This window comes from Schistocerca cancellata, chromosome 2, assembly GCF_023864275.1.
Source record: "Schistocerca cancellata isolate TAMUIC-IGC-003103 chromosome 2, iqSchCanc2.1, whole genome shotgun sequence".
In the NCBI taxonomy this organism is placed as follows: domain Eukaryota; kingdom Metazoa; phylum Arthropoda; class Insecta; order Orthoptera; family Acrididae; genus Schistocerca; species Schistocerca cancellata.
In genome coordinates, this window is record NC_064627.1 from 427,459,373 (window position 1) to 427,486,725 (window position 27,353).

The 27,353-nt window shown below is 45.3% G+C and overlaps 1 protein-coding gene across 1 annotated transcript in view; it reads right to left on the reverse strand.

Annotated features, from left to right (window-relative positions):
* LOC126146043 (esterase FE4-like) overlaps window positions 1-27,353 on the reverse strand; it is a 46,912-nt gene that overhangs the window by 16,462 nt on the left and 3,097 nt on the right. Inside the window, exons 4-5 of the mRNA XM_049915597.1 lie at window positions 18,155-18,354; window positions 3,476-3,641 (exon numbers count right to left, since the gene is read on the reverse strand). Of these exons, the coding sequence (XP_049771554.1) occupies window positions 3,476-3,641; window positions 18,155-18,354 (366 nt within the window). The remainder of the gene's footprint in view (window positions 1-3,475; window positions 3,642-18,154; window positions 18,355-27,353) is intronic.

Here is a 27,353-nt window from a genome sequence, read left to right on the forward strand (position 1 = left end):
TGCTGCGTCCTGTTATCTAGGAACTCCTCAATCCAATCACACAATTGGTCTGATAGTCCATATGCTCTTACTTTGTTCATTAAACGACTGTGGGGAACTGTATCGAACGCCTTGCGGAAGTCAAGAAACACGGCATCTACCTGTGAACCCGTGTCTATGGCCCTCTGAGTCTCGTGGGCGAATAGCGCGAGCTGGGTTTCACATGACCGTCTTTTTCGAAACCCATGCTGATTCCTACAGAGTAGATTTCTAGTCTCCAGAAAAGTCATTATACTCGAACACAATACGTGTTCCAAAATTCTGCAACTGATCGACGTTAAAGATATAGGTCTATAGTTCTGCACATCTGTTCGACGTCCCTTCTTGAAAACGGGGATGACCTGTGCTCTTTTCCAATCCTTTGGAACGCTACGCTCTTCTAGAGACCTACGGTACACCGCTGCAAGAAGGGGGGCAAGTTCCTTCGCGTACTCTGTGTAAAATTGAACTGGTATCCCATCAGGTCCAGAGGCCTTTCCTCTTTTGAGCGATTTTAATTGTTTCTCTATCCCTCTGTCGTCTATTTCGATATCTACCATTTTGTCATCTGTGCGACAATCTAGAGAAGGAACTACAGTGCAGTCTTCCTCTGTGAAACAGCTTTGGAAAAAGACATTTAGTATTTCGGCCTTTAGTCTGTCATCCCTGTTTCAGTACCATTTTGGTCACAGAGTGTCTGGACATTTTGTTTTGATCCACCTACCGCTTTGACCAAAATTTCTTAGGATTTTCTGCCAAGTCAGTACATAGAACTTTACTTTCGAATTCATTGAACGCCTCTCGCATAGCCCTCCTCACACTACATTTCGCTTCGCGTAATTTTTGTTTGTCTGCAAGGCTTTGGCTATGTTTATGTTTGCTGTGAAGTTCCCTTTGCTTCCGCAGCAGTTTTCTAACTTGGTTGTTGTACTACGGTGGCTCTTTTCCATCTCTTACGATCTTGCTTGGCACATACTCATCTAACGCATAATGTACGACGGTTTTGAACTTTGTCCACTGATCCTCAACACTATCTGTACTTGAGACAAAACTTTTGTGTTGAGCCAACAGGTACTCTGAAATCTGCTTTTTGTCACTTTTTCTAAACAGAAAAATCTTCCTACCCTTTTTAATATTCCTATTTACGGCTGAAATCATCGATGCCGTAACCGCTTTATGATCGCTTATTCCCTGTTCTGCGTTAACTTTTTCAAATAGTTCGGGTCTGTTTGTCACCAGAAGGTCTAATATGTTATCCTCACGAGTCGGTTCTCTGTTTAACTGCTCAAGGTAGTTTTCAGATAAAGCACTTAAAAAAATTTCACAGGATTCTTTGTCCCTGCCACCCGTTATGAACGTTTGAGTCTCCCAGTCTATATCTGGCAAATTAAAATCTCCATCCAGAACTATAACATGGTGGGGAAATCTACTCGAAATATATTCCAAATTATCCTTCAGGTGCTCAGCCACAACAGCTGTTGAGCCAGGGGGCCTATAGAGACATCCAATTACCATGTCTGAGCCTGCTTTAACCGTGACCTTCACCCAAATCATTTCACATTTCGGATCTCCGTCAATTTCCTTCGATACTATTGCACTTCTTATCGCTATAAACACGCCTCCCCCTTCACTGTTCAGCCTGTCTCTACGGTATACATTCCAATCTGAGTTTAGGATTTCATTACTGTTTACGTCTGGTTTCAGCCAAATTTCTGTCCCTAGTACTATATGGGCATTGTGACCGTTTATTAATGAGAGCAGTTCTGGGACCTTTCTATAGACGCTCCTGCAGTTTACTATTAGCACATTAACATTGTTATTCCCTGTTGCATTTTGCGTACTCCTACCTTGCCGCGTCTCAGGAGGCGTCTTGTCGGGCCTAGGGAGGGGATTCTCTAACCTATAAAACCCCCATGTGCACTCCACACGTACTCCGCTACCCTTGTAGCCGCTTCCGGCGTGTAGTGCACGCCTGACCTATTCAGGGGGACCCTACATTTCTCCACCCGATAGCGGAGGTCGAGAAATTTGCACCCCAGATCTCCGCAGTATCGTCTGAGCCTCTGGTTTAAGCCTTCCACTCGGCTCCAAACCAGAGGACCGCGATCGGTTCTGGGAACGATACTACAAATTGTTAGCTCTGATTCCACCCCGCGAGCGAGGCTTTCCGCCTTCACCAATTCCGCCAACCGCCTGTACGAACTGAGGATGACCTCTGAACCCAGACGGCAGGAGTCATTGGTGCCGACATGAGCAACAATTTGCAGTCGGGTGCACCCAGTGCTCTCTATCGCCGCCGGTAGGGCCTCCTCCACATCTCGGATGAGGCCCCCCGGCAAGCAGACAGAGTGAACACTGGCCTTCTTCCCCGACCTTCCCGCTATTTCCCTAAGGGGCTCCATCACCCGCCTCTGATGACGAATAATTTGTTAACATTGTATATAAATTGAAGTGTTGGGAATAATTTTGTGAAACTATTTGTCTCGTGCAGAACTGAAACGTTAGCGATAAGCGATATTCAAGTAGAAAGATAATGGAAGCTGTTGAAGTTTGGCGTTACAGGAGAATGCTGAAAATTAGAGGAGTAGATGAGATAAGCAATGAAGAGGGGCTATATCGGATTATGGAGAAAATAACCTTTATGGAAGAATCTGATTAAAAGAAGACATTGAGTGATAGGACACATCTTGAGGCGTCAAGGAATCATCAGTTTGATAATGGTGCGAACTGTATGTGTGGAGGCAGTTCGGGGGCGGGGAAATGAAACTTCTAGAGAGAGACCAATGCCTGACTGTTGTTAGTAAGTCAAGCAGTATAGGCTGCTGTATTTCTATAGAAATGAAAAACTGGCACTGGGTAGACTAGTGTGAATGGTTGCATAAAAGCAGTCTTCGGCCTGAACACCAAGGGAACATTTCGAGTCAGGCGAAAACTTTCAGCATGGTTTAAAAACCCCATAACTTCGTAGTTATTATTTATCAACTTTGTTCTTCGTTGTTAAACGTATACCTAAATTTGGTTACTTCTTTCCTTGGTTTCTGTAAATCAAACATGTCAATATTTGGTGTACCTTTCATTTTCCTTCATTTGCTAGAGAAAATTATTCTGATATACAGTTTAACGCCAATCGATATAAAGTTTCGTTTATCCTGGTCTTACTATCAACGGAGAAGCATGAGTGTGCAAGAATTTAGAACCCGTAACCATAGAACCAACAGGGGATATTGGGAGTGTACAAGAAATTACAGCACAAATTTTCACTTGTCGCCATCGAATTATTTCAGTGTCGTCATGCGACTGACTTCAGTATTTCTCTTTCATCATGTATATACCCAGCTGCAGAATCACGATTGATGTCCGAGACACGTAGTACTAATATTAATAGCGTACAATAGTAGCTCTAAAACTACTGGGAGTTGTCATCCAAAAGGAACTTGTAAATCCTTTCCATACAAACCGTGAATATTGTTTACTAGTTCGAGGTCCGTGACTCCTGACATGAATGGGACGCGATTGTAGCGACCTTCAGCCACCAGCCGCCATGGTTCTTCAGTGATAAACGCTGCTTCGTGCTCTGGTTCGGCACTGGGGGCCCAGACGCAAGTGCCGAGACTTTGACTATCCTGTCACAAAAAATATTCATATGCTAACACTTACACACGCAATACTTCAAAGTAAATGTAGTAACGTTCACAAAAACTTTAGACAACACAGAAATGGCCATCAATTTAAGGCAACTGTATGTATGAGATAGTGTTGTAAGCTTATTTACCACAACAAAGATAAAATGTCAGGGGTGTTTGATCAACATTTTATTTTGTTTTAGTGAATACCAGTTACACATAGATATTTTTAATTTAGGACAGCACGTTAAATGATAGTTTCCTGATGCTGCTAAAGATACATTCTGCATATCATTACTATTACTACATGCAAATACTGTAGCCTCTGAAGTAGATTTGACTATATTGATAAGACTACATTATAACAATTGCATTGTCAGTAACAGTATCTTTCATTTATCAGTCCTTAACTTCTCTATTGTGTGTAGTAGTATATATAATGAGTCTCACAACAAGGATAAAATGTTACTTATAAGAGAGGATCTTATGTTCCTATTCGTCCTCGACGAAATAAATGCGTATGGAAAATGAAAGAATGTTGGTACAGAGGTTCCCTTCCCTCAGTTTTATTCGCAAATGATGCATCAACTTTAATTCCATCCTTCAACACTTGTCACACGATCTGAACTAGAGGACCTGCTAGTATGCCATACATTGATTCATGTACTCTATTCATATCTGTTTTGAAGCCAAAAACGTGTCACTCCGAATTAGCTCTTCATTTTGTTTAGTAATTAACGAAGCATTCATTACCATACTTGCACTCCCTGATCTCATGCTACAGAAATCATTTCATCCTTTGAACTCCTTTTATTATTACCGCCATGTTGACGCCTCTGTAACGTCAGAATCACACGCGGACGGCTTTGGATTCCTATACACGACAACAGGCGTGCTAGTTTGGTGGGAATAACTGCTCACATTTTTTTCCATTCCTAGACATGCGACCACTATCAATACTAGCCATACATTATTATGTTGTTCTGTCTGTAACACAGCGAATCGCTGAGCAAATAAATCCACAATGAAAGGAAGGCAACCACGCCATACTTTAAAATCAGCATGGTTGTACTTTCTACAAACGTGAATACAGTACGAGTGATTATAAAGGGCTCAAATAAAGTGATATAGACTTCCTCTGGCTAGCCCAACGTCTGCAGCGATCACAGAGAGACATAATGAAATATATACCTACTCTGAAGTAAAACATTTAAAGAGTATGTAGTGAAATAAAAATACACTGACGGAAAAAAATCGCAACACCAAAAAGCAATTAATGTAGAGTAATGAAGTTTCGGGAATACATTTGTCTATGTAGCGTATGTAAGTTGTTAACATTGCAAGATCATTGGTTAATGTAAGCACGAGATAACCCATTGCGAATGTGAAATGCTGGTGTATTAATAACCGACTGAATGTTGAATGTTGAATGCACGTTCATGCATTGTGTTGCACAGGTTCTAGATGTCAGTTTTTGGAGTGGAGTTTCTAGTGCCTTCCGCCGCGGAAGTCAAACACACGCCAGAACAAATGGACGTGGTCAGCCCATAGAGGGCTCCGCCATCACGGCGGCTATTCCGCGCAGCGGCTCTCGCGCAGCGAGGGCGCCACCGCTACGCGACGTGCAGACAGCAGCCAATAGCCTCTCCCTCCGTTTTCGTATATAGGGACCCGCTCTGCCCTAGTCCATTCTATCTAACCACCTATGGCTGTCCTATCGCCCTCACTCCCACCCTTAAGTACCTTGGCGTCACCCTCGACCGTCGCCTCTCCTGGACTCCCCATCTCTAGACAATCCAAGCCAAGGCACGCTCCCGACTCCGTCTCCTCAGGCTCCTTTCCGGCCGTACGTGGGGTCTGGACCCCTCCACCATCCTCCACACCTATAAATCCCTCATCCGCCCTATCCTTTGTTACGCCCATCTGGCTTGGATCTCCGCCCCCCCCCCCTACCTTTTATAAATCCGTCCAAATCCTTGAACGCCCTCGCCTATTGCATCCGTCTCCCCTCCCCCACGCGGATCCTGTACGATCTCATCCCCTTCCCCCACCTCCTCCTTTTCCTTGAAAGGATACGGATCCTGTACACCTCCCGCAAACTCAATTCTCCTCACCCGCTTGTCTCACCCCTCCTCTCCCACCCCCGCCCACTGCCGCGCCTGTATTCCCACGTCCCACCCGGTCTCCATCTCTCCACCCTCCTTACCCTCTCCCAAGGTGGCTTCCGCCAGCTCCCCCTCCCTGATGATATCCTCCTCCCCTCCATCTACCCCTCCTATCAACTTTGATCCTCCCCCCCCCACTTCCTGTGTCCTTTCCTTTAGGCACCCTCCCTCCCTTCTCTTTCCTTTCCCCCATCCCCCTTCCTCCGCCCCTCTTCCCCCGGGCTTCCCCTCCCCCTTCCTCCCTCCCCCTCTCTCCCCTGCCCATGGCATCTCTGCTCTCCCCTCTCCCTCTCCCACTCCCACTCCCCTTCCTCCTCCTCCTCTCTTGGCAGGTCCCCGGACTCGCACACGCTCAGTGAACATTCGCGCGCCGGAGATCTTCGCCATCAGTGTCTCGTGTGTGTGCCTTCGTTTTGTGTTTAGGGTTTTTTCGCCGTCACGCCACCACTGTTCACGTGTGCCGTCGCAGTCATCCATGTTATGTGCGCCGTGTCCACAAGTGTTAGTGTTTTTTCTCGTCCAGTGTAAATGGCTTCATGTTTATTGTTTTTCGTATCTACATTTTTTGCCCGCCGTTTTTATTGTATTATCTGTGCCACCTATATGTTCTGTTATAGTAACACTCAAGGCTGAAGAGCGGCGTAATATGCTGCTGCCAGCCCGCCTTGTATGAGGTGCTCAAAATTACAATAAAGAAAAGAAAAAAAAACCCTAGTCCAGTCAGTCTGGTATTTTTTATCTCGGCGGTACTGCGTTCTGGTCGTTGCTCGTTGTTGACATTTGCCTGGCTCTGGTTCTGAGTGGATTTACTGTTGGGTTCTGAGTGGATTTACTGTTGGTGTTTGGTGTTGTGGTTTCCACAGCCTCCGTTGTTTATCTCTTCCTTGTTGTTTCGGCCATAGTCGGTCGTGGTCGGTCGTTGTCAGTTGTCGTTGGTCTGTCGTCCGACTCGTCCTGTGTTTACGCGGTGGTGCGTGCTCCACCGCCGGCGGCTTCCCCGCCTGGCGGCTCCGATCCGCAGCCCAACGAGTTCCCGCAGTTGGTTTTGGTTACTACAGAGTTTCATGCATCCTGCACTTACAATACAAGGACGGTTAATGCTGTTTGTGGATGACGCTGGAGTCGTCGTCCGATGATGTCCCATATGTGCTCTTTTGGAGACAGATCTGGTGATCGAACAGCCCACAGTAACATGTCGACAATCTATAGATCATGTTGGGTTGTAACAGCGATCTATGGGCAACATGTCGACACTCTGTAGAGCATGTTGGGTTACATCAGCGGTATATGGGTGAGCGTTATGTCGTTGGAAAACACCTCCTGGAATGCTGTTCATGAATTGCAGCACAACAGGTCGATTCGCAAGACTAAGGCACACATGTGTGGTCAGGGAGTGTGGGATAACCACGAGACTGCTCCTGCTGGCATATGAAGTCGCACCCTAGACCATAACGCCAGGTGTAGGTCCATTGTGTCTAGCGCCCAGACAGGTTGGTTACAGGCCCTTAACTGGTGTCCTTCTACTCAACATACGGCCATCACAGTCACCGAGGCAGAGACCGGCTTTCACACAAAGTCACAAATGGTAGTCAGCTGTCATGTAAAGTGGCTACATTCCTTACAGGTCTTTCTGCAATATTGCTAAGGAACATCTAGTTTCTCATAGTCCGATATACGACCTCGTTCAAAATCAGTGAGGTGTTGATAATGGTGTTCATTTCAAACACACCCTATACGTAGACACTTGAATTACGTAACCATTACGGCACTTCACCTCAACCTCTCGATACCAGCAACATTCTACGGTGTTTCTGTAAAATAGTTAACATATTTCTGTGAAAACATTCAGATTTGATTTCATTAATGTAGAGGTACTTCGATATGTATATATTGCAATGATATTATTCTTATGTGTATTCTTTCTTTTGTCACTATGATCTTTGATGTACTTGTAACGCTGATTTTTGGGTGCGTAAGCGGTTATTAGAGAGTCAAGCTTTGGTCGTCACGTTAATAAGACGCAAATTGTAGTCAGTTTATGAAATGTGAACTTTAACAGTGAGGAAGATATTTTCAAGTATGTTTTATGTTGTGAAGTGATGTTTTGGAACGAGTTACGTGATATTGCAACAAAAGTAATAAAAAAGAAGTATAACTTAAATTCGGTGTGCTGATTACTTTTTTACATCACCATTGTCCTAACTTGCAAAAGTTTAATCTTCAAGAATGGTTTATGAAACACATCTATAAAACTTTTGAATTTCGCAGAATAACACCTAGGTCTCTTTGCATCTGAGCTTGGAATCATCACTACCTAGATTTCCGACGATTGAGCCATGAGTTCACAACGAGACTAGCGTGGGAAACACGAAAAGATGAGTGCCTAGTTTACCTATTATTTAAAAAAAAAGTGGTTCAAATGGCTCTGAGCACTATGGGACTTAACATCTGTGGTCATCAGTCCCCTAGAACTTAGAACTACTTAAACCTAACTAACCTATGGACATCACACACATCAATGCCCGAGGCAGGTTTCGAATCTGCGACCGTAGCGGTCACGCGGTTCCAGACTTTATTAACTGTGCTCTAATGACACCTGCCACATAATATAACTTTGTTGTTGCCCGAAAATGCAGTATTTAGCAGCGTGAGCAACACTACAATCATAATTAATTTTTGACCTTTGTTGTGGTAGGGTTATTAGAACACGTCGTATATAACGTATAACATGGAAACGTCGTTAGGAAAATGTGTAAAAGTTCTTGACTGGTTTACTTCAAATTTTTACATAATACTCTAATAGACATACAGATGGACACAGTGAACTATAAAAACGACGTCTACGCAAGACATTCGCTACGGACAAAGTGCTTTTATGAAATCCTTTATTCCGGAAAAAGAAACAGTGCTAAACATTCATAAAAGTTTGTGTACAGTGTATGGCAATGATACAGTTGATACGAGTACTGTTGGATAATGGATAAAGGAAATTAAAGCGTCAGGAAATACTGAAAGTGAGCGCCGTAACCGGCCACGCTCGGACGTCGTGTCACAGCCTCCGCTCCCGACATTTGAACCTCGTGGATGCCAATTTTCGTGCAGACCGGCGCATCACAACTCGACTATTGCCTTAAAGGCATTGTTGACAAACATCAACTCATAATCTCCATTGTCAAAGGTAACTACGCTCATGACAGTTACAACCTGTATTTAAAGCAAACCTGATTTGCATTTTTATAGTGGCGCTACTAACGCACTCTTACGCGAATCGCGCGAAGTTTTAGTACAAACCATCTTTAAGATGTAGAAACACGCCTACGAACATAGATTTACATCGCACACATTTGTATTCCGAATAACATGTCTAACTGTTGTTATGCTGAAACTTCCTGGCAGATTAAAAATGTGTGCCCACCCGAGACTCGAACTCGGGACCTTTGCCTTTCGCGGGCAAGTGCTGTACCATCTGAGCTACCGAAGCACGACTCACGCCCGGCCCTCACAGCTTTACTTCTGCCAGTATCTCGTCTCCTACCTTCCAAACTTTACAGAAGCTCTCCTGCGAACCTTGCAGAGCTAGCACTCCTGAAAGAAAGGATATTGTGGAGACATGGCTTAGCCACAGCCTGGGGGATGTTTCTAGAATGAAATTTTCACTCTACAGCGGAGTGTGCGCTGATATGAAACTTCCTGGCAGATTAAAACTGTGTGCCGGACCGAGACTCGAACTCGGGACCTTTGCCATTCGCGGGCAAGTTTGGAAGGTAGGAGACGAGGTACTGGCAGAAGTAAAGCTGTGAGGACGGGGCGTGAGTCGTGCTTGGGTAGCTCAGTTGGTAGAGCGCTTGCCCGCGAAAGGCATAGGTCCCGAGTTCGAGTCTCGGGTGGGCACACAGTTTTAATCTGCCAGGACGTTTCATATCAGCGCACACTCCGCTGCAGAGTGAAAATTTCATTCTGTGTTGTTATGCTCTTTACAAAAAATGGTTCAAATGGCTCTGAGCACTATGGGACTTAACATCTGAGGTCATCAGTCCCCTAGAACTTAGAACTAGTTAAACCTAACTAACCTATGGACATCACACACATCCATGCCTGAGGCAGGATTCGAACCTGTGACCGTAGCAGTCGCGCGGTTCCCGACTGAAGCGTCTAGGACCGCTCGGCCACCGCGGCTGGCTGCTCTTTTCACTACCAGGTCATATTACCCTGACAGCATCGAGAGTATTGTTTACTGCAGTCATAGTAGGTAAAAGACCTGAAAGCGTTTCAATCAAGATTTAGAAATCACAGACTACGACTCGGGGAATTCTGTATATTATGTTCGGTAGGGTTTACAAGCTGGGAATTTGGAGACCGAGGAAACATACTGACGTCCTGAACGTTTTCTTTTGGATGTTTATGAATAGTATTATCTGCCTAACGCATGATCTAGGTGTATTGTCCGATACTTCTCAGAGCAGACTATCACGTAAGCGAATGAAGGTGTTATCACAGAGCGGACTAGAATGCACATCGTTGAAGAACGAATTTTGCGTCGGTAAATGTAGACAGAGCGGCTGTTATATTATTTCGAAATCAACGTATTCTTCGATTAAGGGTGTAGTTGCGGTAGCATACGTCCGCCAAGTGCACCAGAAAAATGCGACTCTAAATCTAAGCTTAGCTGTTAACAATCATCAGCAGCTTAGTTTCGATACTGCTATGCATATTCCTCTTTCTACGTACAGTTATTAGCAAAGGTGTCTCTACTATACGTCTATTTAGGATCACTGTAAACAGCAGTATCATGTGAATTACTCTGGTGTACACGAATGCGGTTGTAACTACTTCCTAAGATGGTCAGTTGCTCCGTTGTTGACCGTGACGGGACATTACAGTTGACTTCCACCTCCACCATCATTGACAACTGGAGTTCCGTAGTTTTCAACGACAGTCACTAACTGCGCTGCCGCTAGTCCTGTCTCAATACTACACTGAGTGGCCAAGTTAAGGGAAGGCAGAGGATGTGACTTTTCATTTTTGGCTGCTGATCCAACCTCTCCGGACATCTACAGTGGTTGGACAAAAATACTGAAACGCTACGACAAATGCTTGCTTGAGCATAAACGCAGATGCTCGCCAAGCCTGAACAATGTCCTCATTACGTTACAAGTGCAAGTGGTGGTCGGAACAGTATTTTGCGCAGTTGTGAGTGCATTATGTCTGAGCTAAGTACTTCGAACTTGGGCTAATTGTTGGTGCTCGTATGATGGGTACTTCGGTAACCAGGGTAGCCGAAGTTTTAGTGTTTCAAGAGGCACCGAATCGAAGATTTATACCACATACGGGAAAAGCGAAGAAACATTACCCCCGAAATCACATTGCGGACAATAGTGTAAGTTGAGTGGTCATAACAGACGATCCTGGAAGCGCAATGTGACGAAAAATAAGAGGAGGACAAGAAGACAATCGCGAGCTCTGTTAGCATCGAGGCAACACCAATGGAGCTCCATAAGTAGGGAATTGCAAGGCAAGTTGAAATGTACAAAATAAACATCAGTGATCCAAATGCCCTTAAGAGGAAAATGTGGTGCGCAAACCATGAAAGCCGGTCGGTGTGGCCGAGCGGTTCTAGGCGCTTCAGTCTCGAACCGTGAGACCGCTACGGTCGCAGGTTCGAATCCTGCCTCGGGCATGGATATGTGTGCTGTCCTTTTGTTAGTTAGGTTTAAGTAGTTCTAAGTTCTAGGGGACTGATGACCTCAGATGTAAAGTCACATAGTGCTCAGAGCCATTTTTGAACCAAACCATGAAACCTGGACAACGAAACAATGGAAGGAAATCATTTGGTAAGATGAGTCTTGTTTTACATTGTGACCAACTACTGGCAGAATTTACATCCCAAAAATGAAACATGACGGGGTTCGGTGATGATTTGAGCAGCCACATCGTGGTATCCCACGGGCCCCATGGTTACTCTGCAAGGTCGAAGTACTGCCACGGATAATGTGACCATTTTGATGATGTGTCAGCGTTGTTCTACCAAGAAACGGCGGGAGAATCAATTAACTTTATCATTTTGGCTACAGGTCCGTTCCGTGGTATGCTGTTTGTTCTCAAATAGCGATGCTGTTTTCCTAGACGTGAGTGCATCTGTTCACAAAGGTCACATCTTCCAGATCTGTTTTTGTGGACACGAGGAATAATTGTCTCGTCTCCCCTGGCCACCCCAGTCACCAGATCTCAATGTTATTGAGCCTTTGTGATCTACTTTGCTGAGAGGGCTGCATAATCGCTATCCACTTCCACCATTGTTACCCGAACTTGCCACTATTTTGTGGGAAGAATGGCACAAGATTACCTTGAAAACCTCACAGGACTCTAATTTATGCTTTCTGAGACGTCTTGAAGCTTTATGAATGGCAATGGTTTTTTTGTACTGTATTATGCGTGGTAATGTGTTGCGTTTTTCGTATTTCCATATTTTTGTCAACCCCGGTACATCTACTTCGAAATCTACATCTATACACGTCACACTATTTTATGGTGTGTGGTAGAGGGTACTTAATGTACCATTGCGCTTATTCCATTTCCTGTCATACTCCGAAGGATAGTTGATAAGCCTCCGTGTGTGCTCGAGTGTCCGTGTTTTTAATTTCCCTGTATTTTCAAGAGATATACGTAGTAGAGAGAAAAATATTGCTGGAGTTTTCTAGGAAGACGTGTTCTCGCACTTTTAGCTGTAAACCAGAACGGGACGCAGGCGCCTGTCGCTGGCGTCGGCTGAGCACCTCCGCGACGCTTTCACGCAGACAGGTGGAGGAGCAGATCTATTAGAAATGGCTTCCTGACTCCTAGCATTGAGATCGGCAGCGATGTGATTCAGTGTAGCCCTTCGACCACCCCCAACCCTTCTCACACGCATGTCTCTGCGGAGGCGACGTGACGTCCATACTTTCGGTCGTCCTTTGCGGCAGTTTCCTTTTGTGGAAACATTCCCTTGAGATACTGAAGATCCACAGTAGACGCTGTTGACCGCGGTAACCCGATTTTCGTACGGTTGACGGTATGGCCCATGCGTCTTGCAAGATTTTCATCCCACGTTCGAAGTTGGTGCTGCCACCTTATATACATACTTAACTGTGCCAGACTGCTCATATCTCGTGTATACACTCGCGTCAGGGGTAATACTTGTGGTTCATATACGAGGTGCGACAATAAAGTAATGAGACTGATGTGAAAAAAATGCTGCTTACCGTTTTAGCCAAGTTTAGTGTTATCTCCTTCAAAGTAGTTCCCTTCTGATTGCACACGCTTTTCCAGCGCTTCTGCCATTTATGGTAACATTTATGGAACTCATCTTCTGTAATATCCCCCAAGACCTTCGACACAGCTTTTTGGACATCGTGTGTTGTTTGAAAATGGTGTCCCCTGACCGCCGTTTCGACTCTAGGAAATAGAGAAAAGTCGCACGGAGCGATCTCTGGTGAATAACTTATTAACTTATTACAGCACAACTCACGACTGAGCAGTTGCATCGATGTGCCGCTTGGACTAGAAGCAGCTTATAGACCAAGGTCAAAGATACTGTGCCTACACAAGCCTGCAGGGTTGTCACATCTTGGAAGAAAATCAGTGTTCTACTTTATTGTCACACCTCGTAGAGTATATCTTTTTACCATCACACTTTACCACCGTTTGTTTCACCAAAGACATGAATAACTGGCTCACAAGCTCGACGCTTAATAAATAGGGTCCCCGTCACCCTCGGTCCTGATAAGATTGTCACTTAAATAAGGTACATCAGCTGTGAAAGAACTGCGTATGTACAACGATGAAAAATAACTGCAACAGCAAAAAATAATTAACCTACAGTAATAAAGTTTCGGTAGTATAGTTGTCTATTTAAAGTATTTAAGTGACTATCATTGTGAGAGCTCAGGTAAGTGCGAGATTTATGCTGGCACATTAATAACCGGTGTACCATGAGAATGTCGAATGCAAGCATGCAAACGTCTATGCATTGTGCTATACAGGTGCTGGATGTCAGTTTGTTGAATAGAGTTCCATACCTGCCGCTCATAGCGGTCAGTGTAGGGTCGGTTAATGCTGGTTGTGAATGATGTTGGAGTTCTTGTTCGATGATATCCCACATGTGCTCCATTGGAGACAGATATGGTGATCGAGCAGGCCAAGGCAAAACGCAGACGCTCTGTAGAGCATGTTGGGTTACAACGGCGGTATGTGGATGAGCGTTATCCTGTGGAAAGCACCCCTAGAATACTGTTCATTGATGGCAGCACAACATCTCTGATCACCAGATTCACGTACGCGTTTACAGTTGGAATGTGTGGGATAACTGCGAGAGTGATCCTGCTGTATAAACGGAATCACTCTCCAGACCATAACTCCAGGTGTAGGTCTAATGAGTTTAGCATGCAGGCAGGTTGGTTGCAAGCCCTCAGCTGACCACCTTCTAACACAGCCATAACTGACACAGAGGCAGAACCAGCTTTCATCAGAAAACACAACAGACCCCCACCGTGCCCTCCAATGAACTCTCGTTTGACACCACTGAAGCCGCAAATTGAGGTGGTTTGGGGTCAGTGGAATGCACGATTTAGGAGTCAGCCTCGGCGCTGTTTTTAAACTAACCGATATGTAACAGTTCGTTGTGTCTGCGTGGCGCCAACCGTTGCTCAGATTGCTGTTGCAGGTTCTGTACGACGGGGCAGAGCCATACGCCGAACACGATGGTCATCCCTCTCGGTAGCGCCACATGGCTGTCGGGAGCCCGGTCTTCTTGGGACCAAATATTCTCGTGTCCACTGCAGCCAGAAATCATGTACAGAGGCTACATACCTGCCAAGTTTCTCTACAGTACAGCAGAAGAAATACCCAGCTTCTGGTAGCACCGTTACACGACCTCGTTCAAACTGAATGAGGTGCTGATACTGGCGTCTTTGTCGTCTTACAGGCATTGACTAACATCATCTCACCACGTCCAAACTCAAAGGTAACTAACGCTCACGATCATTACAGTGTGTATTTGAAGGAAACCCGATTTGCATCCTCATAGCGGCACTACTAGCGCCGCTGTTACGCAACCGGTGAAAATTTTTTTATAAGGGTGGTCCAGTGATAGTGTCCGGGCGATATACCTCACGAAATAAGCATCAAACGAAACAACTACAAAGAATGAAACTCGTCTAGCTTGACGGGGGAAACCAGATGGCGCTAGGGTTGGCCCGCTAGATGGCGCTACCATAGGCCAAACGGATATAAACTGCGTTTTTTTAAAATAGGGTCCCCAATTTTTTATTACATATTCGTGTAGTGCGTAAAGAAATGTGAATGTTTTTGTTGGACAACTATATTCGCTTTGTGATAGTTGGCGCTGTAATAGTCACAAACGTATAAGTACGCCGTATCACGTAACATTCCGCCAGTGCGGACGGTATTTGTTTCGTGATACATTACCCGAGTTAAAATGGACCGTTTACCAATTGCGGAAAAGGTCGATATCGTGTTGATGTATGGCTATTGTGATCAAAATGCCCAACGGGCGTGTGCTATGTATTCTGCTCGGTATCCTGCACAACATCATCCAAGTGCCCGGACCGTTCGCCGGATAGTAAGGTTCTTTAAGGAAACAGGAAGTGTTCAGCCACATATGAAACGTCAACAACGACCTGCGTCAGATGATGCCCAAGTAGGTGTTTTAGCTGCTGTCGCGGCTAATCCGCACATCAGTAGCAAACAAATTGCGCGAGAATCTGGAATCTCAAAAACGTTGGTGTTGAGAATGCTACATCAACATCGATTGCACCCGAACCATATTTCTATGCACCAAGAATTGAATGGAGACGACTTTGAACGTCGTGTACAGTTCTACCACTAGGCACAAGAGAAATTACGGGACGATGACAGATTTTTGCACGCGTTCTGTTTAGCGACGAAGCGTCATTCACCAACAGCGGTGGGCAACGGAAAATCCACGATGGCTATGACAGGTGGAACATCAGCGACCTTGGCGGGTTAATGTATGGTGCGGAATTATTGGTGGAAAGGTAATTGGCCCCCATTTTATGAATGGCAGTCTAAATGGTGCAATGTATGCTGATTTCCTACGTAATGTTCTACTGAGGTTACTACAAGATGTTTCACTGCACGACAGAATGGCGATGTATTTCCAACATGATGGATGTCCGGCACATACGTCGGGTGCGGTTGAAGCGGTATTGAATAGCATATTTCATGCCCGGATTTCTTTCTGTGGGGAAAGTTGAAGGATGTTTGCTATCGTGATCCACCGACAACGCCCGACAACATGCGTCAGCGCATTGTCAATGCATGTGCGAACATTACGGAAGGCAAACTACTCGCTGTTGACAGGAATGTCGTTACACGTATTGCCAAATGCATTGAGGTTGACGGACATCATTTTGAGCATTTATTGCATTAACGTGGTCTCTACAGGTAATCACGCAGTAACAGCATGCGTTCTCAGAAATGATAAGTTCACAAAGATGTATGTATCACATTGGGACAACCGAAATAAAATGTTCAAACGTACCTGCGTTCTGTATTTTAATTTAAAATTCTATCTGTTACCAACTCTTCGTCAAAAATTGTGTGCCATATGTTTATGACTATTACAGCGCCATCTATCACAAGGCGAAAACAATGGTCCAACTAAAACATTCATATTTCTTTACGTACTACACGAATGTGTAATAAAAATGGGGGTTCCTATTTAAAAAAACGCAGTTGATATCCGTTTGACCTATGGCAGCGCCATCTAGCTGGCCAACGACAGCGCCATCAGGTTTCCCCCTTCAAGCTAGACAAGTTTCGTTCTTTGTAGTTTTCTCGTTTGACGCTTATTTCGTGAGATATTTGGCCCGGTCATGATCAATGAACCGCCCTGTAGATACGATCTTTCAGACGTAGAAACACGCCTACCAGCTTTCGTTAAGTCGCACAACTCCTTCTTGGTGTTGTGATTGTTTTCTGTCACCGTATCTTGACCCAAATAATTCAATCACAAACATAATTTTCTGCATGTATTTGTTTAAACGTTACGAGTGGCACTTTCAGGGGATGGCTAAATAAAGTGTCTCGATATAGTCAGTATTGCCTACTGGTAAAAGAGAACGATAGCTTCGTGTTATTAGCAGACGTAATTTTCCTTGCGGTTACATTGCAGGTGGACGTGCTAAAAAGTAATGTCTCCGAATTTTTTATTTGAAAACTCTTAAATCTTTTTGAAGAAAACAAACGTTATTAAGATTCTACGTATTTATTCTTCATGTATACGTTTTTGCACCTCTCTGCCGCTAGAGGCGCCGCATTGAAATGTGTAACATGATCATGTGTAACGTAACTGTGTCGGTGAGTGAGAAACAGCGTGCTGTAATCGAGTTTCGGATTCGAAGAGTTCGTCCCCACATGGAGCACCCTCTCCTTTAGCATGACTACGGCAGACAACACGCGAACGCTGCGACATCTGCAACAATCCGGCACCTCGGGTTCGTTGTCGTCGACCAACCTGCATACAGCCCCGACTTGGGCCCATTTGGTTTTCATGTACTTGCAGAAATTAAATAACACTTAGAAGACTTCACTTCGATAGTTATGAAAATTGGAAACAGAGGTGAGTTTGGGGCTCCGTCAACTAAGTCAGAGCCCGCATCTAGTGGTCGTGCAGTAGCGTTCTCGCTTCCCACGCCCGGGTTCCCGGGTTCGATTCCCGGCGGGGTCAGGGATTTTCTCTGCCTCCTGATGGCTGGGTGTTGTGTGATGTCCTTAGGTTAGTTAGGTTTAAGTAGTTCTAAGTTCTAGGGGACTGATGACCTAAGATGATAAGTCCCATAGTGCTCAGAGCCATTTGAACTAAGTCAGTGAAACATCAACAAGCTCCTTCCTCGTCAGGAGTAAAGTGTTTGCCACCAGCGTTAACTATGTTGAGAAATAAATGTGTAGACATGAAGAATAAAGATGTAGAATATTAATAATGTTTTTTTTTAAATATCTTTAAGATGGTTCAAATGGCTCTGAGCACTATGGGACTTAACTACTGAGGCCATCAGTCATCTAGAACTTAAAACTACTTAAACCTAATTAACCTAAGGACATCACACACATCCATGCCCAAGGCAGGATTCGAACTTGCGTCCGTAGCGGTCACACGGTTCCAGGCTGTAGCGCCTAGAACCGCTCGGCCATTCTGGCCGGCTATCTTTAAGAGCTTTCATAAAAAATTTGAAGGCATTACTTTTCAGTACGTGCTTGTAGATACGAAATACGGTAGAAATGAACATTTTTGACGTAAGCACATGTAAGTAACTTAGAGCAAGTGCATACCTCCTCTGAAAGAGCGTAGTAAATGTCGTTGGCGAGGGTCCGTGCATCCACGGTTTTGAGAAAATCTACAAGCTCTGTGGTGTTCTGCCCTGAGAATCCCAAATACTGCGCGAAGCGTATTGCTCTGTCTGTTGCGTTTCTGGAGAAACCCCAGGGGCTCAGAGCTGATCCGCTCATTGCTATGGCGTTCTTGTACAGACCTGTCAACGAACAGAAATGCGGATTAGTTACAGCAACAATTTGGCACTAAAGCTTAATAATAATACACTACTGGCCATTAAAATTGCTACACCACGAAGATGACGTGCTACAGACGCGAAATTTAACAGACAGGAATAAGATGCTTTGATATGCAAATGATTAGCTTTTCAGAGCATTCACACAAGGTTGGCGCCGGTGGCGACACCTACAACGTGCTGACATGAGAAAAGTTTCCAACCGATTTCTCATACACAAACAGCAGTTCACCGGCGTTGCCTCGTGAAACGTTGTGATGCCTCGTGTAACGAGGAGAAATGCGTAGCATCACGTTTCCGATTTTGATAAAGGTCGGATTGTAGCGTATCGCGATTGCGGTTTATCGTGTCGCGACATTGCTGCTCGCGTTGGTCGAGATCCAATGACTGTTAGCGGAATATGGAATCGGTGGGTTCAGGAGGGTAATACGGAACGCCGTGCTGGATCCCAACGGCCTCGTATCACTAGCAGTCGAGATGACAGGCATCTTATCCGCATGGCTGTAAGGGATCGTGCAGCCTCGTCTCGATCCCTGAGTCAACAGATGGGGACGTTTGCAAGACAACAACCATCTGCATGAACAGTTCGACGACGTTTGCAGCAGCATGGACTATGAGCTCGGAGACCATGGCTGCAGTTACCCTTGACGCTGCATCACAGACAGGAGCGCCTGCGATGGTGTACTCAACGACGAACCTGCGTGCACGAATGGCAAAACGTCATTTTTTCGGATGAATCCAGGTTCTGTTTAAGGTATCATGATGGTCGCATCCGTGTTCGGCGACATCGCGGGCACATTGGAAGCGTGTATTTGTCATCGCCATACTGGCTTATCACTCGGCGTGATTGTATGGGGTGCCATTGGTTACACGTCTCGGTTACCTCTTGTTCGCATTGATGGCACTTTGAACAGTGGACGTTACATTTCAGATGTGTTACGACCCATTCGATCCCTGCGAAACCCTACATGTCAGAAGTATAATGGACGACCGCATGTTGCAGGTCCTGGGAGGGCCTTTCTGGATACAGAAAATGTTCGACTGCTGTCCTGGCCAGCACATTCTCCAGATCTCACACCAATTGAAAACGTCTGGTCAATGGTGGCCGAGCAACTGGCTGGTCACAATACGCCAGTCACTACTCTTGATGAACTGTGGTATCTTGTTGAAGCTGCATGGGCAGCTGTACCTGTTTGACTCAATGCCCAGGCGTATCAAGGCCGTTATTACGGCCAGAGGTGGTCGTACTGGGTACTGATTTCTCAGAATCTATGCGCCCAAACTGCGTAAAACGTAATCACATGTCAGTTCTAGTATAATATATTTGTCTAATGAATACCCGTTTATCATCTGCATTTCTTCTTGGTGTAGCAATTTTAACGGCCAGTAGTGTAATAATAATAAGAAGAAGAAGAAGAAGAAGAAGAAATCTAATGTAAATTAAATCTGAATTGTTACACGCGAAACGGTTTCACATCTGAACTGATGAATAAGGCTACACAGTAAATACTAAAGGCAGCAAAGAAAATTTATTCGCCGATATATCGTCAAGTTCCACAATATATACTTAGCTGACAGTCATGCGATAGCGATATGAATATATACAGATGGCGCTACTATCGCGTACCCAAGGTATAAGAGGGTACTGCATTGGCGGAGCTGTCATTTCTACTCAAGTTATTCATACTAAGAGGTTTCCGTCATGATTATGGCTGCACGACGGGAATTAACAGACTTTGAACGCGGAACGCCAGTTGGAACTAGAGGCACGGGACATTCCATTTCGGAAATCGTTAGGGAATTCAGCATTTCGAGACGCACAGTGTCAAGGGTGTAACCAGAATACCAAATTTCAGCATTACTTCTCACCGCAAACAACACAGTGGCGGACGGCCTTCACTTAACGACCGAGAGCAGATGCGTTTGCGTAGAGTTGTCAGTGCTAACAGACGAGCACCATTGCGTGAAATAATAGTAGAAATGAATGTGGGTCCTACGACGAACGTATCCTTTAGGACAGTGACCCTAAATGGGGTGTCAGCAGACTGCGGCATCAGTTGACAGACGATCCGTTGTTAACAGTCCATCGCCTGCAGCGCCTCTCCTAAGCTTGTGACCACATCGGTTGGACCCTAGAAGACTGAAAAACGATGGACTGGTCAGATGAGTTCAGGTTTCAATTGGTAAGAGCTGACGGTGGGGTTCCAGACTCGCGAAACCAGGGACTCAAGCTCTCAACAAGGCACTGTGCAAGCTGATGGTGGCTCCATAATAGTTTGGACTTTGCTTGCATGGAATGGACTAGGTCCTGATTATATTCGGCTACTTGGAGGCCATTTACAACCATTCATGGACTTCATGCATCCAAACAACGATGTCATGTCACCGAGCCCCAAATGTTCACAATTGAAGACAATTCAGGACAGTTCGTGAGGTGATTTGGCCATCCAGATCGCACGCTATGAATCCCATCGAATATTTGTGGGACGTAATGAGAGGTCAGTTGGTTCACATAATCATGAAGCGGCAACAGTTACGGAATTATGGTCGGCTAAAAACGCAGCATGGGTCAATATATCTGCAGAGGACTTCCAACGACTTTTTGAGTTCATGCTACGTTGACTTACTGCACTACGACAGGCAAAAGGAGGTGTATTTTATCAGTAAAATGGATTACGTGATGACACTCACTTTTTCGGAATTGAAATAGCTCTTCTCCAATACAATATCGAAAATCTACACATCCTTAATTTCATTCAGTGGAACAAAGAATTATAGTAACATTTTTACTGCCATGCGCATAGTGGATGTTCACCGCCAGGCCAGCGGCCGGTGGCGGTTTCGTGGCAGCCAACGTGTTAATAATGATCTTGAGGTGAGACGTATGTACAACGATCGTCATTATCTCGGGAACGTACACAAAAACACACTAGCAGGCCGCAAAAATTAAGGGAGTTTTCTCTTAAGATCAGTATACAAGGAGTGTTCAATAAAAATGCGACACATTTTTGTCAGTCAATTTCGGTTGCAAAAGTTGTGAATTTGTTGTGGGACATTGTGGAATATTCCCTTTTTTGCACCTATAGTTTCATAAAGCTCCGATGGGTCGTGGTGCTATGCGTAGCCTTCAAAATACCAGTTGATTATAACTAAACTTTCCCTATTTAACACGTTATAACACGGAAAATAATTACCGTACGAGGACCAAACTTGGTAGCATTAATGTCAAGGTTACGGGAAAGATAAATAATGCAGAATTAATTGTTCGGAAACACTTTTAATGTGCTGCTACGGTACGTCACACTATTACAGACTGGTACCATTCCTGCTACAAAAGGGCTCAATGTGGCGCTCATCAGTGTGCAGAAGAGTCTGAAAGCGCAGGATTGCATTCTGCACAGCAGAACGAAGCATGTCGATAGGTATGCTGGCAACCCGAGCTGCAGATCAGCAAAAATGGTTCAAATGGCTCTGAGCACTATGGGACTTAACTTCTGTGGTCATCAGTCCCCTAGAACTTAGAACTACTTAAACCAAACTAACCTAAGAACATCACACACATCCATGCTCGAGGCAGGATTCGAACCTGCGACTGTAGCAGTCGCCTGGTTCCGGATTGAAGCGCCTAGAACCGCACGGCCACCGCGGTCGGCCTGCAGACCAGCGTACGTGTGAATGTTTCTCTGGTAAACACTGTCCCCACAACCAGAAATCACAGGGAGTGAGATCAGGAGATCGCGCCGGCCAAGCTTATGGAAGCGATCGGCTGATAATTCGCTCGTTTTCAAATGTGTTTCGGAGAAGCAGGTGACATTCATGAGCGATGTGCGGTAGGGCCCCATATTGCATTAAAACTGTTCATTGCGCCTCCCTCCTGTAGGGTGGGTATGACATGCTGGCGAAGCATATCGCAGTTACGCTGCACGTCTTTGGTTCTTGAGCGCCAACTTGTTCAATAAAGAATGGGCCAATGACAAACGTAGTCGCGAAGCCACACTGTTCGGTGACACGTTCACCATACAGAGGAACTTCATGCACTGTGACTGGAGGTGAAGATACCCACACTCGGCAATTCTGTGTGTTCACCTCACCCGTCAAAGAAAAATGAGCTTCGTCTGTCCATAGGATGGTCCAGGACCAGCTTTCATCAACTTCAATCCTTGCGAGAAAGTGAAGAGCGAAGTGAACACGTCGCTGTGATTCCTTTGGTGCAAGCTGCTGTACGATATGGATCTTTTACGGTTACCATTTGAGAATGGTTCGAAGCACACTCCGTACAGAGGAGCACGGGATGTTCAACTGTCGTGACACAGAACGCACACTGCCTGACGATCGGGAATTGAGCGCAGCGTTGTCTGCCGTAACAACAGTGACTTCATCGACTACCTGCCTCGCAACCGGTCGTCGGCCTCTTCCCAGAGCGACGCCCAGTTCTCAAAATGGTTCAAACGGCTCTGAGCACTATGGGACTTAACTTCTGTGGTCATCAGTCCCCTAGAACTTAGAACTACTTAAACCTAACTAACCTAAGAACATCACACACATCCATGCTCGAGGCAGGATTCGAACCTGCGACAGTAGCGGTCGCGGGGCTCCAGACTGTAGAGCCTAGAACCGCTCGGCCACTTCGGCCGGAGCCCAGTTCTCCATTTGATTCGAACTTCCGCAGAGCAGGCGAACAAAGACGACCCTTCCGTAATCCTCTCAGCCGGCGATATTCTCGAAATGCATCTGTAGCATTACTGTTGTTTTGATAATAGAGCTTCACCATGAATGCCCTGCTCCTTTTGTCCTTTTGTTCAAGATCATGTTGACACATCTACAAGTGCACGCCGACTGGTTAGATGTGTGAGACTATGAACGACGGTGACTTGTCACAGCACTGGTGGCCATAGTAGGAACTCAACGGTGGAGCTGTGAAGCATGGAAATCATGCACTCCTTGCTACCAAGTATGGTACTCGTGCGGTAATTAATTCCCGTGTTATAACGTGTTAAATAGGGAAAGTTTAATTACAACCACCAGGTATCTGTAAATGCCAACGGCTTTGCCGCAGTGGTAACACCGGTTCCCGTCAGATCACCGTAGTTAAGCGCTGTCGGGCTGGGCTAGCACTTGCGTTGGTGATCATTCGGTCTGTCGAGCGCTGTTGGCAAGTGGGGTGCACTCAGACCTTGTGAGGCAAACTAAGGATCTACTTCACTGAGAAGTGGCGGCTCCGGTCTCGTAAACTGACATATGGCCAGGAGAGCGGTGTCTGACCACATGCCCCTCCATATCCGCATCCAGTGACACCTGTGTGCTGAGGACGACACGGCGGCCGGTTGGTACTGTTGGGCCTTCCAAGGCCTGTTCGGGCGGAGTTATTTTAGTTTTAGGTATCTATAAAGGTGGTGCGTTCCAAGCACACAGCTGTCAATGAATTTCTTTTGATGGAAATCTAGAGCATCATAGATATTCATAGGTGCTTGCAGAATGTCTAGGGAGACCTTGGAGTGAACAAAAGCACAGTGAGTCATTGCGCGGGGCATCTGTCATCATCGCTACAAGGTCGCGCAAACTTGTTCGATCTTCCCGCGAGCGGCCACTCTCATTTGAAGTGATCGAGGATCCCAATATGGCTCTGAGCACTATGCGACTTAACTCCTGAGGTCATCAGTCGCCTAGAACTTAGAACTAATTAAACCTAAACTAACCTAAGGACATCACACACATCCATGCCCGAGGCAGGACTCGAACCTGCAACCGTAGCGGTCGCTCGGCTCCAGACTGCAGCGCCTAGAACCGCACGGCCACTCCGGCCGGCGAGGATCCCAATAAAACACCTCGCTGTTAAACTAGACGTGTTTGCTGGTAGTGCTGAAGCACTTGTCCACCATTTGGGATACTCAAAAGTGTGTGCCCGCTTGGTTTCTCGCCGCCTACAGAAGACCATAAAAAGCAACGAAAGACCTTCATGTGCGCTATTGCTTACGCGTTACGAAGCTGATAGTGGCAATTTTTTGTCGAACATCGTCACAGGCGGTAAAACGTGGGTTCAACACTTCGAACCCCAAACAGAACGACAGTCCACGGAGTGGCACCACCCCACTTCTCCTCTGAAGCAAACGTTCGAAGCCACAACCTCAGCTGGTATATTTACGGCGACGGTCTTCTGGAACTCTGGAGGGGTTATTCTGTATGACGTCCTCCCTCATGGTGCAACGATCAACTCAGAAATGTACTATGATACCCTCAGGAAAATGAAAGAATAACTTCATTGTGTTCCTCATCGCCACAAAAATGCAAACGCACTTCTCGTTCTCCATGACAACATAAGGTTTCACAAAGTCTGCACACCCGAGAGGAACTCACATAACTTCATTGGGCTGTTCTTCGTCATTTACCCAACAACGAGTCATGCACCTTCCAACTTCAATATTTTTGGCCCAGTGGAGGACGCAGTCCATGGGAAGCAGTATGCGGATGATGGAGAAGTTACTGATGCTGCAAAACTCGACCAGTAGAGTGGTACCATGAGGGCACATGCCTCTCCTAGGAATTTGGCGTAAGGACGTCGCGTGGAACGGAGATTATGTTGAAAAATAGTCTTTTGTAGCCAAAATGTGGGGACAATACGATGTATTACAGTCCACAATAAAAACTGTTTATAGAAAAAAACCTATTGCATTTCTTACTGAATGCCCCTTGCACATACAACAAAGTCTATATCCCCTCTCCGTCCTCCTCCCTCTGCGCCTCTCTACTATTTACCTGAATGTTCTTCACGAAGCACTGGAAAGTACTATTATTTAATAAGACTGGTACCTAAGTAAACCTCATTAGCTGTTGTATTACGGGGACATCTGTCGATCGATACTTACCGATTATTAAGCATTGCTGAACAATTCTTGACCGTTACCTAGAAAGACTGATAAAGGATATATAGCGAATCCAAAAAAGAATGGATTATTGAGTCACGGGTTCATTAAGAAAGCGCAAAAGCGTCACAGGCATGCTGAACAACTCCAGTGGCAGATCATCAATTGCGGCGTTATTCATCAGTATTACAATTCTGCAACTAACGTTCCATTAAAGTCAAGAAAAATGCGATTAACATTTCGTACATGTCGCGAAAAGGCTAAGACTATGGAATTATAGGTACTGCAGCTCATACGGTGGCTTACTTATAGCCGTTATTCGACCGTAGGATTCAGAACTGGATATATGTGGGGTTAAATATTAATGGTGCCCAAACTAACATGCTGTAGCTTGTGGATATATGTGGAGACTAATCATTGTTCCACAGATTATCTATGGGAACGCTGGATAAGGAAACGAAGATGATAAGATGAATGTGGCAATTCACAACTGTTATGCTAGATGAAAGTGTGTAGTAAAACAATGTGATTCGGATCCCAATTTTTTTAAGTTTATGACGCCACCTCGTAAGTCACAGCATTTCTGGAGAAATTATCTTTAATATCTTCATGTGATATTCGTGAAATAGTGGTCGAAGCTGTAAAACTATATTATGACTTGGTTTTCCAGTATGTTGATTTCCCGGAATGTTTGAATCGAAAAATGACGGTGTTTGATAAGATGAGGAATTGGACGACGGGCAAGACAACTAAGTGCGACTTAGCACTCATCTTTCGTCATGAATTCGTAATTTCATGGACTGAGGATGACACGGCGGCCGGTCGGTACCGTTGGCCCTTCATGGCCTGGTCGGGCGGAGTTTGATTTAGTTTGGTATTTAACTAAGCCCAACAGATTTTCAAGTATTATTTTGTTGGCGTTTTTACTGCGCGTTATCTGAAATTTTAGCTACTTAAAGAAATACCAATACACTACTGTTAGCGACTCAGGTAAACCACCTAGGTAGAAATATCGTCAGCCTCAAAATTCGTTTGAACATAGTGTTTTATCGGAAATCATACACCATTACTTTCCTTCTCTCATTGAACTAACTTACACAGCTAGAAGTGGCATTAATTTTTAACATGGCCTCCGATCTACGCTGCAAGTCGATTTTTTTCACATTAACCAATATTGTCAGAGGTAAAAGCAGTGATGAGAGATACAAATTCTATGAATGATAGGGGAACCGTTTTAGCGTTACCACTAAGACAGTCAGCAAAACCTGGTCACCTACAAATCTTCTCGTCTACTTCCTACAATGAGGATGAGTTCTAACCTGCCGAAAATTCCGACTGGATAAGGAAAAACTACACTTGCTGACAAAAAAACGTGAAGCACCTAGAAGTAATGATTGGATGTCTGTGCAACTACGGACACGTGCACGTCATCGGCTGGTATGTAAATGATCAGAGTTGTTGGTTGAATGGCCATTCGACTGCAGTAATGTTATTCATGTTCAGTGTTGTCACGAGTGTTGTTAGTGTTGTGGTAGGGTATACATGCGGCGAGAACAGCGTCAGATGTTGAATGATCACTGTGAAGAACACGGTGATTTCATTTATTCGTATGAGACAGCATTTTCAGCGCCTTACAGAGTTTGAATGCAGCCTCATTGTAGGTCTCATTTGGAAGGCTGGCCGGATTTGTGGGGCAGTTAGTTGTGTCAGTGGCCTGATGTTGAACAGCACGGGAACGTGAGGGCGGTCGACAACATCAAATCGCCACATTGGAGGATCGTCGTATTGTGCATTAAACACATTTTAACCCCGTCACATCTGTGCCTACTATCCGACAACAACTAATTGTCCCCGTGCAACATCCTATATCATTCCGCACCATTGGTCGGGGACTACCAATAGCCGGAGTACGGAATTGAGTGGGTTGCCGTGAAAACCACAATACGAACACCTGCGTTGGAGTGGTGCCGTTATGGGGAAGCGTGGACTGCTGATGAATAGCATCGTGTTGTGTGCAGCGGTTCTGCACTACGATGTATGGACGTCGTCGGCAAATATGATGGCGACCTGGGGTGAAGACTCACTCTTCCGACGTGTTGGATG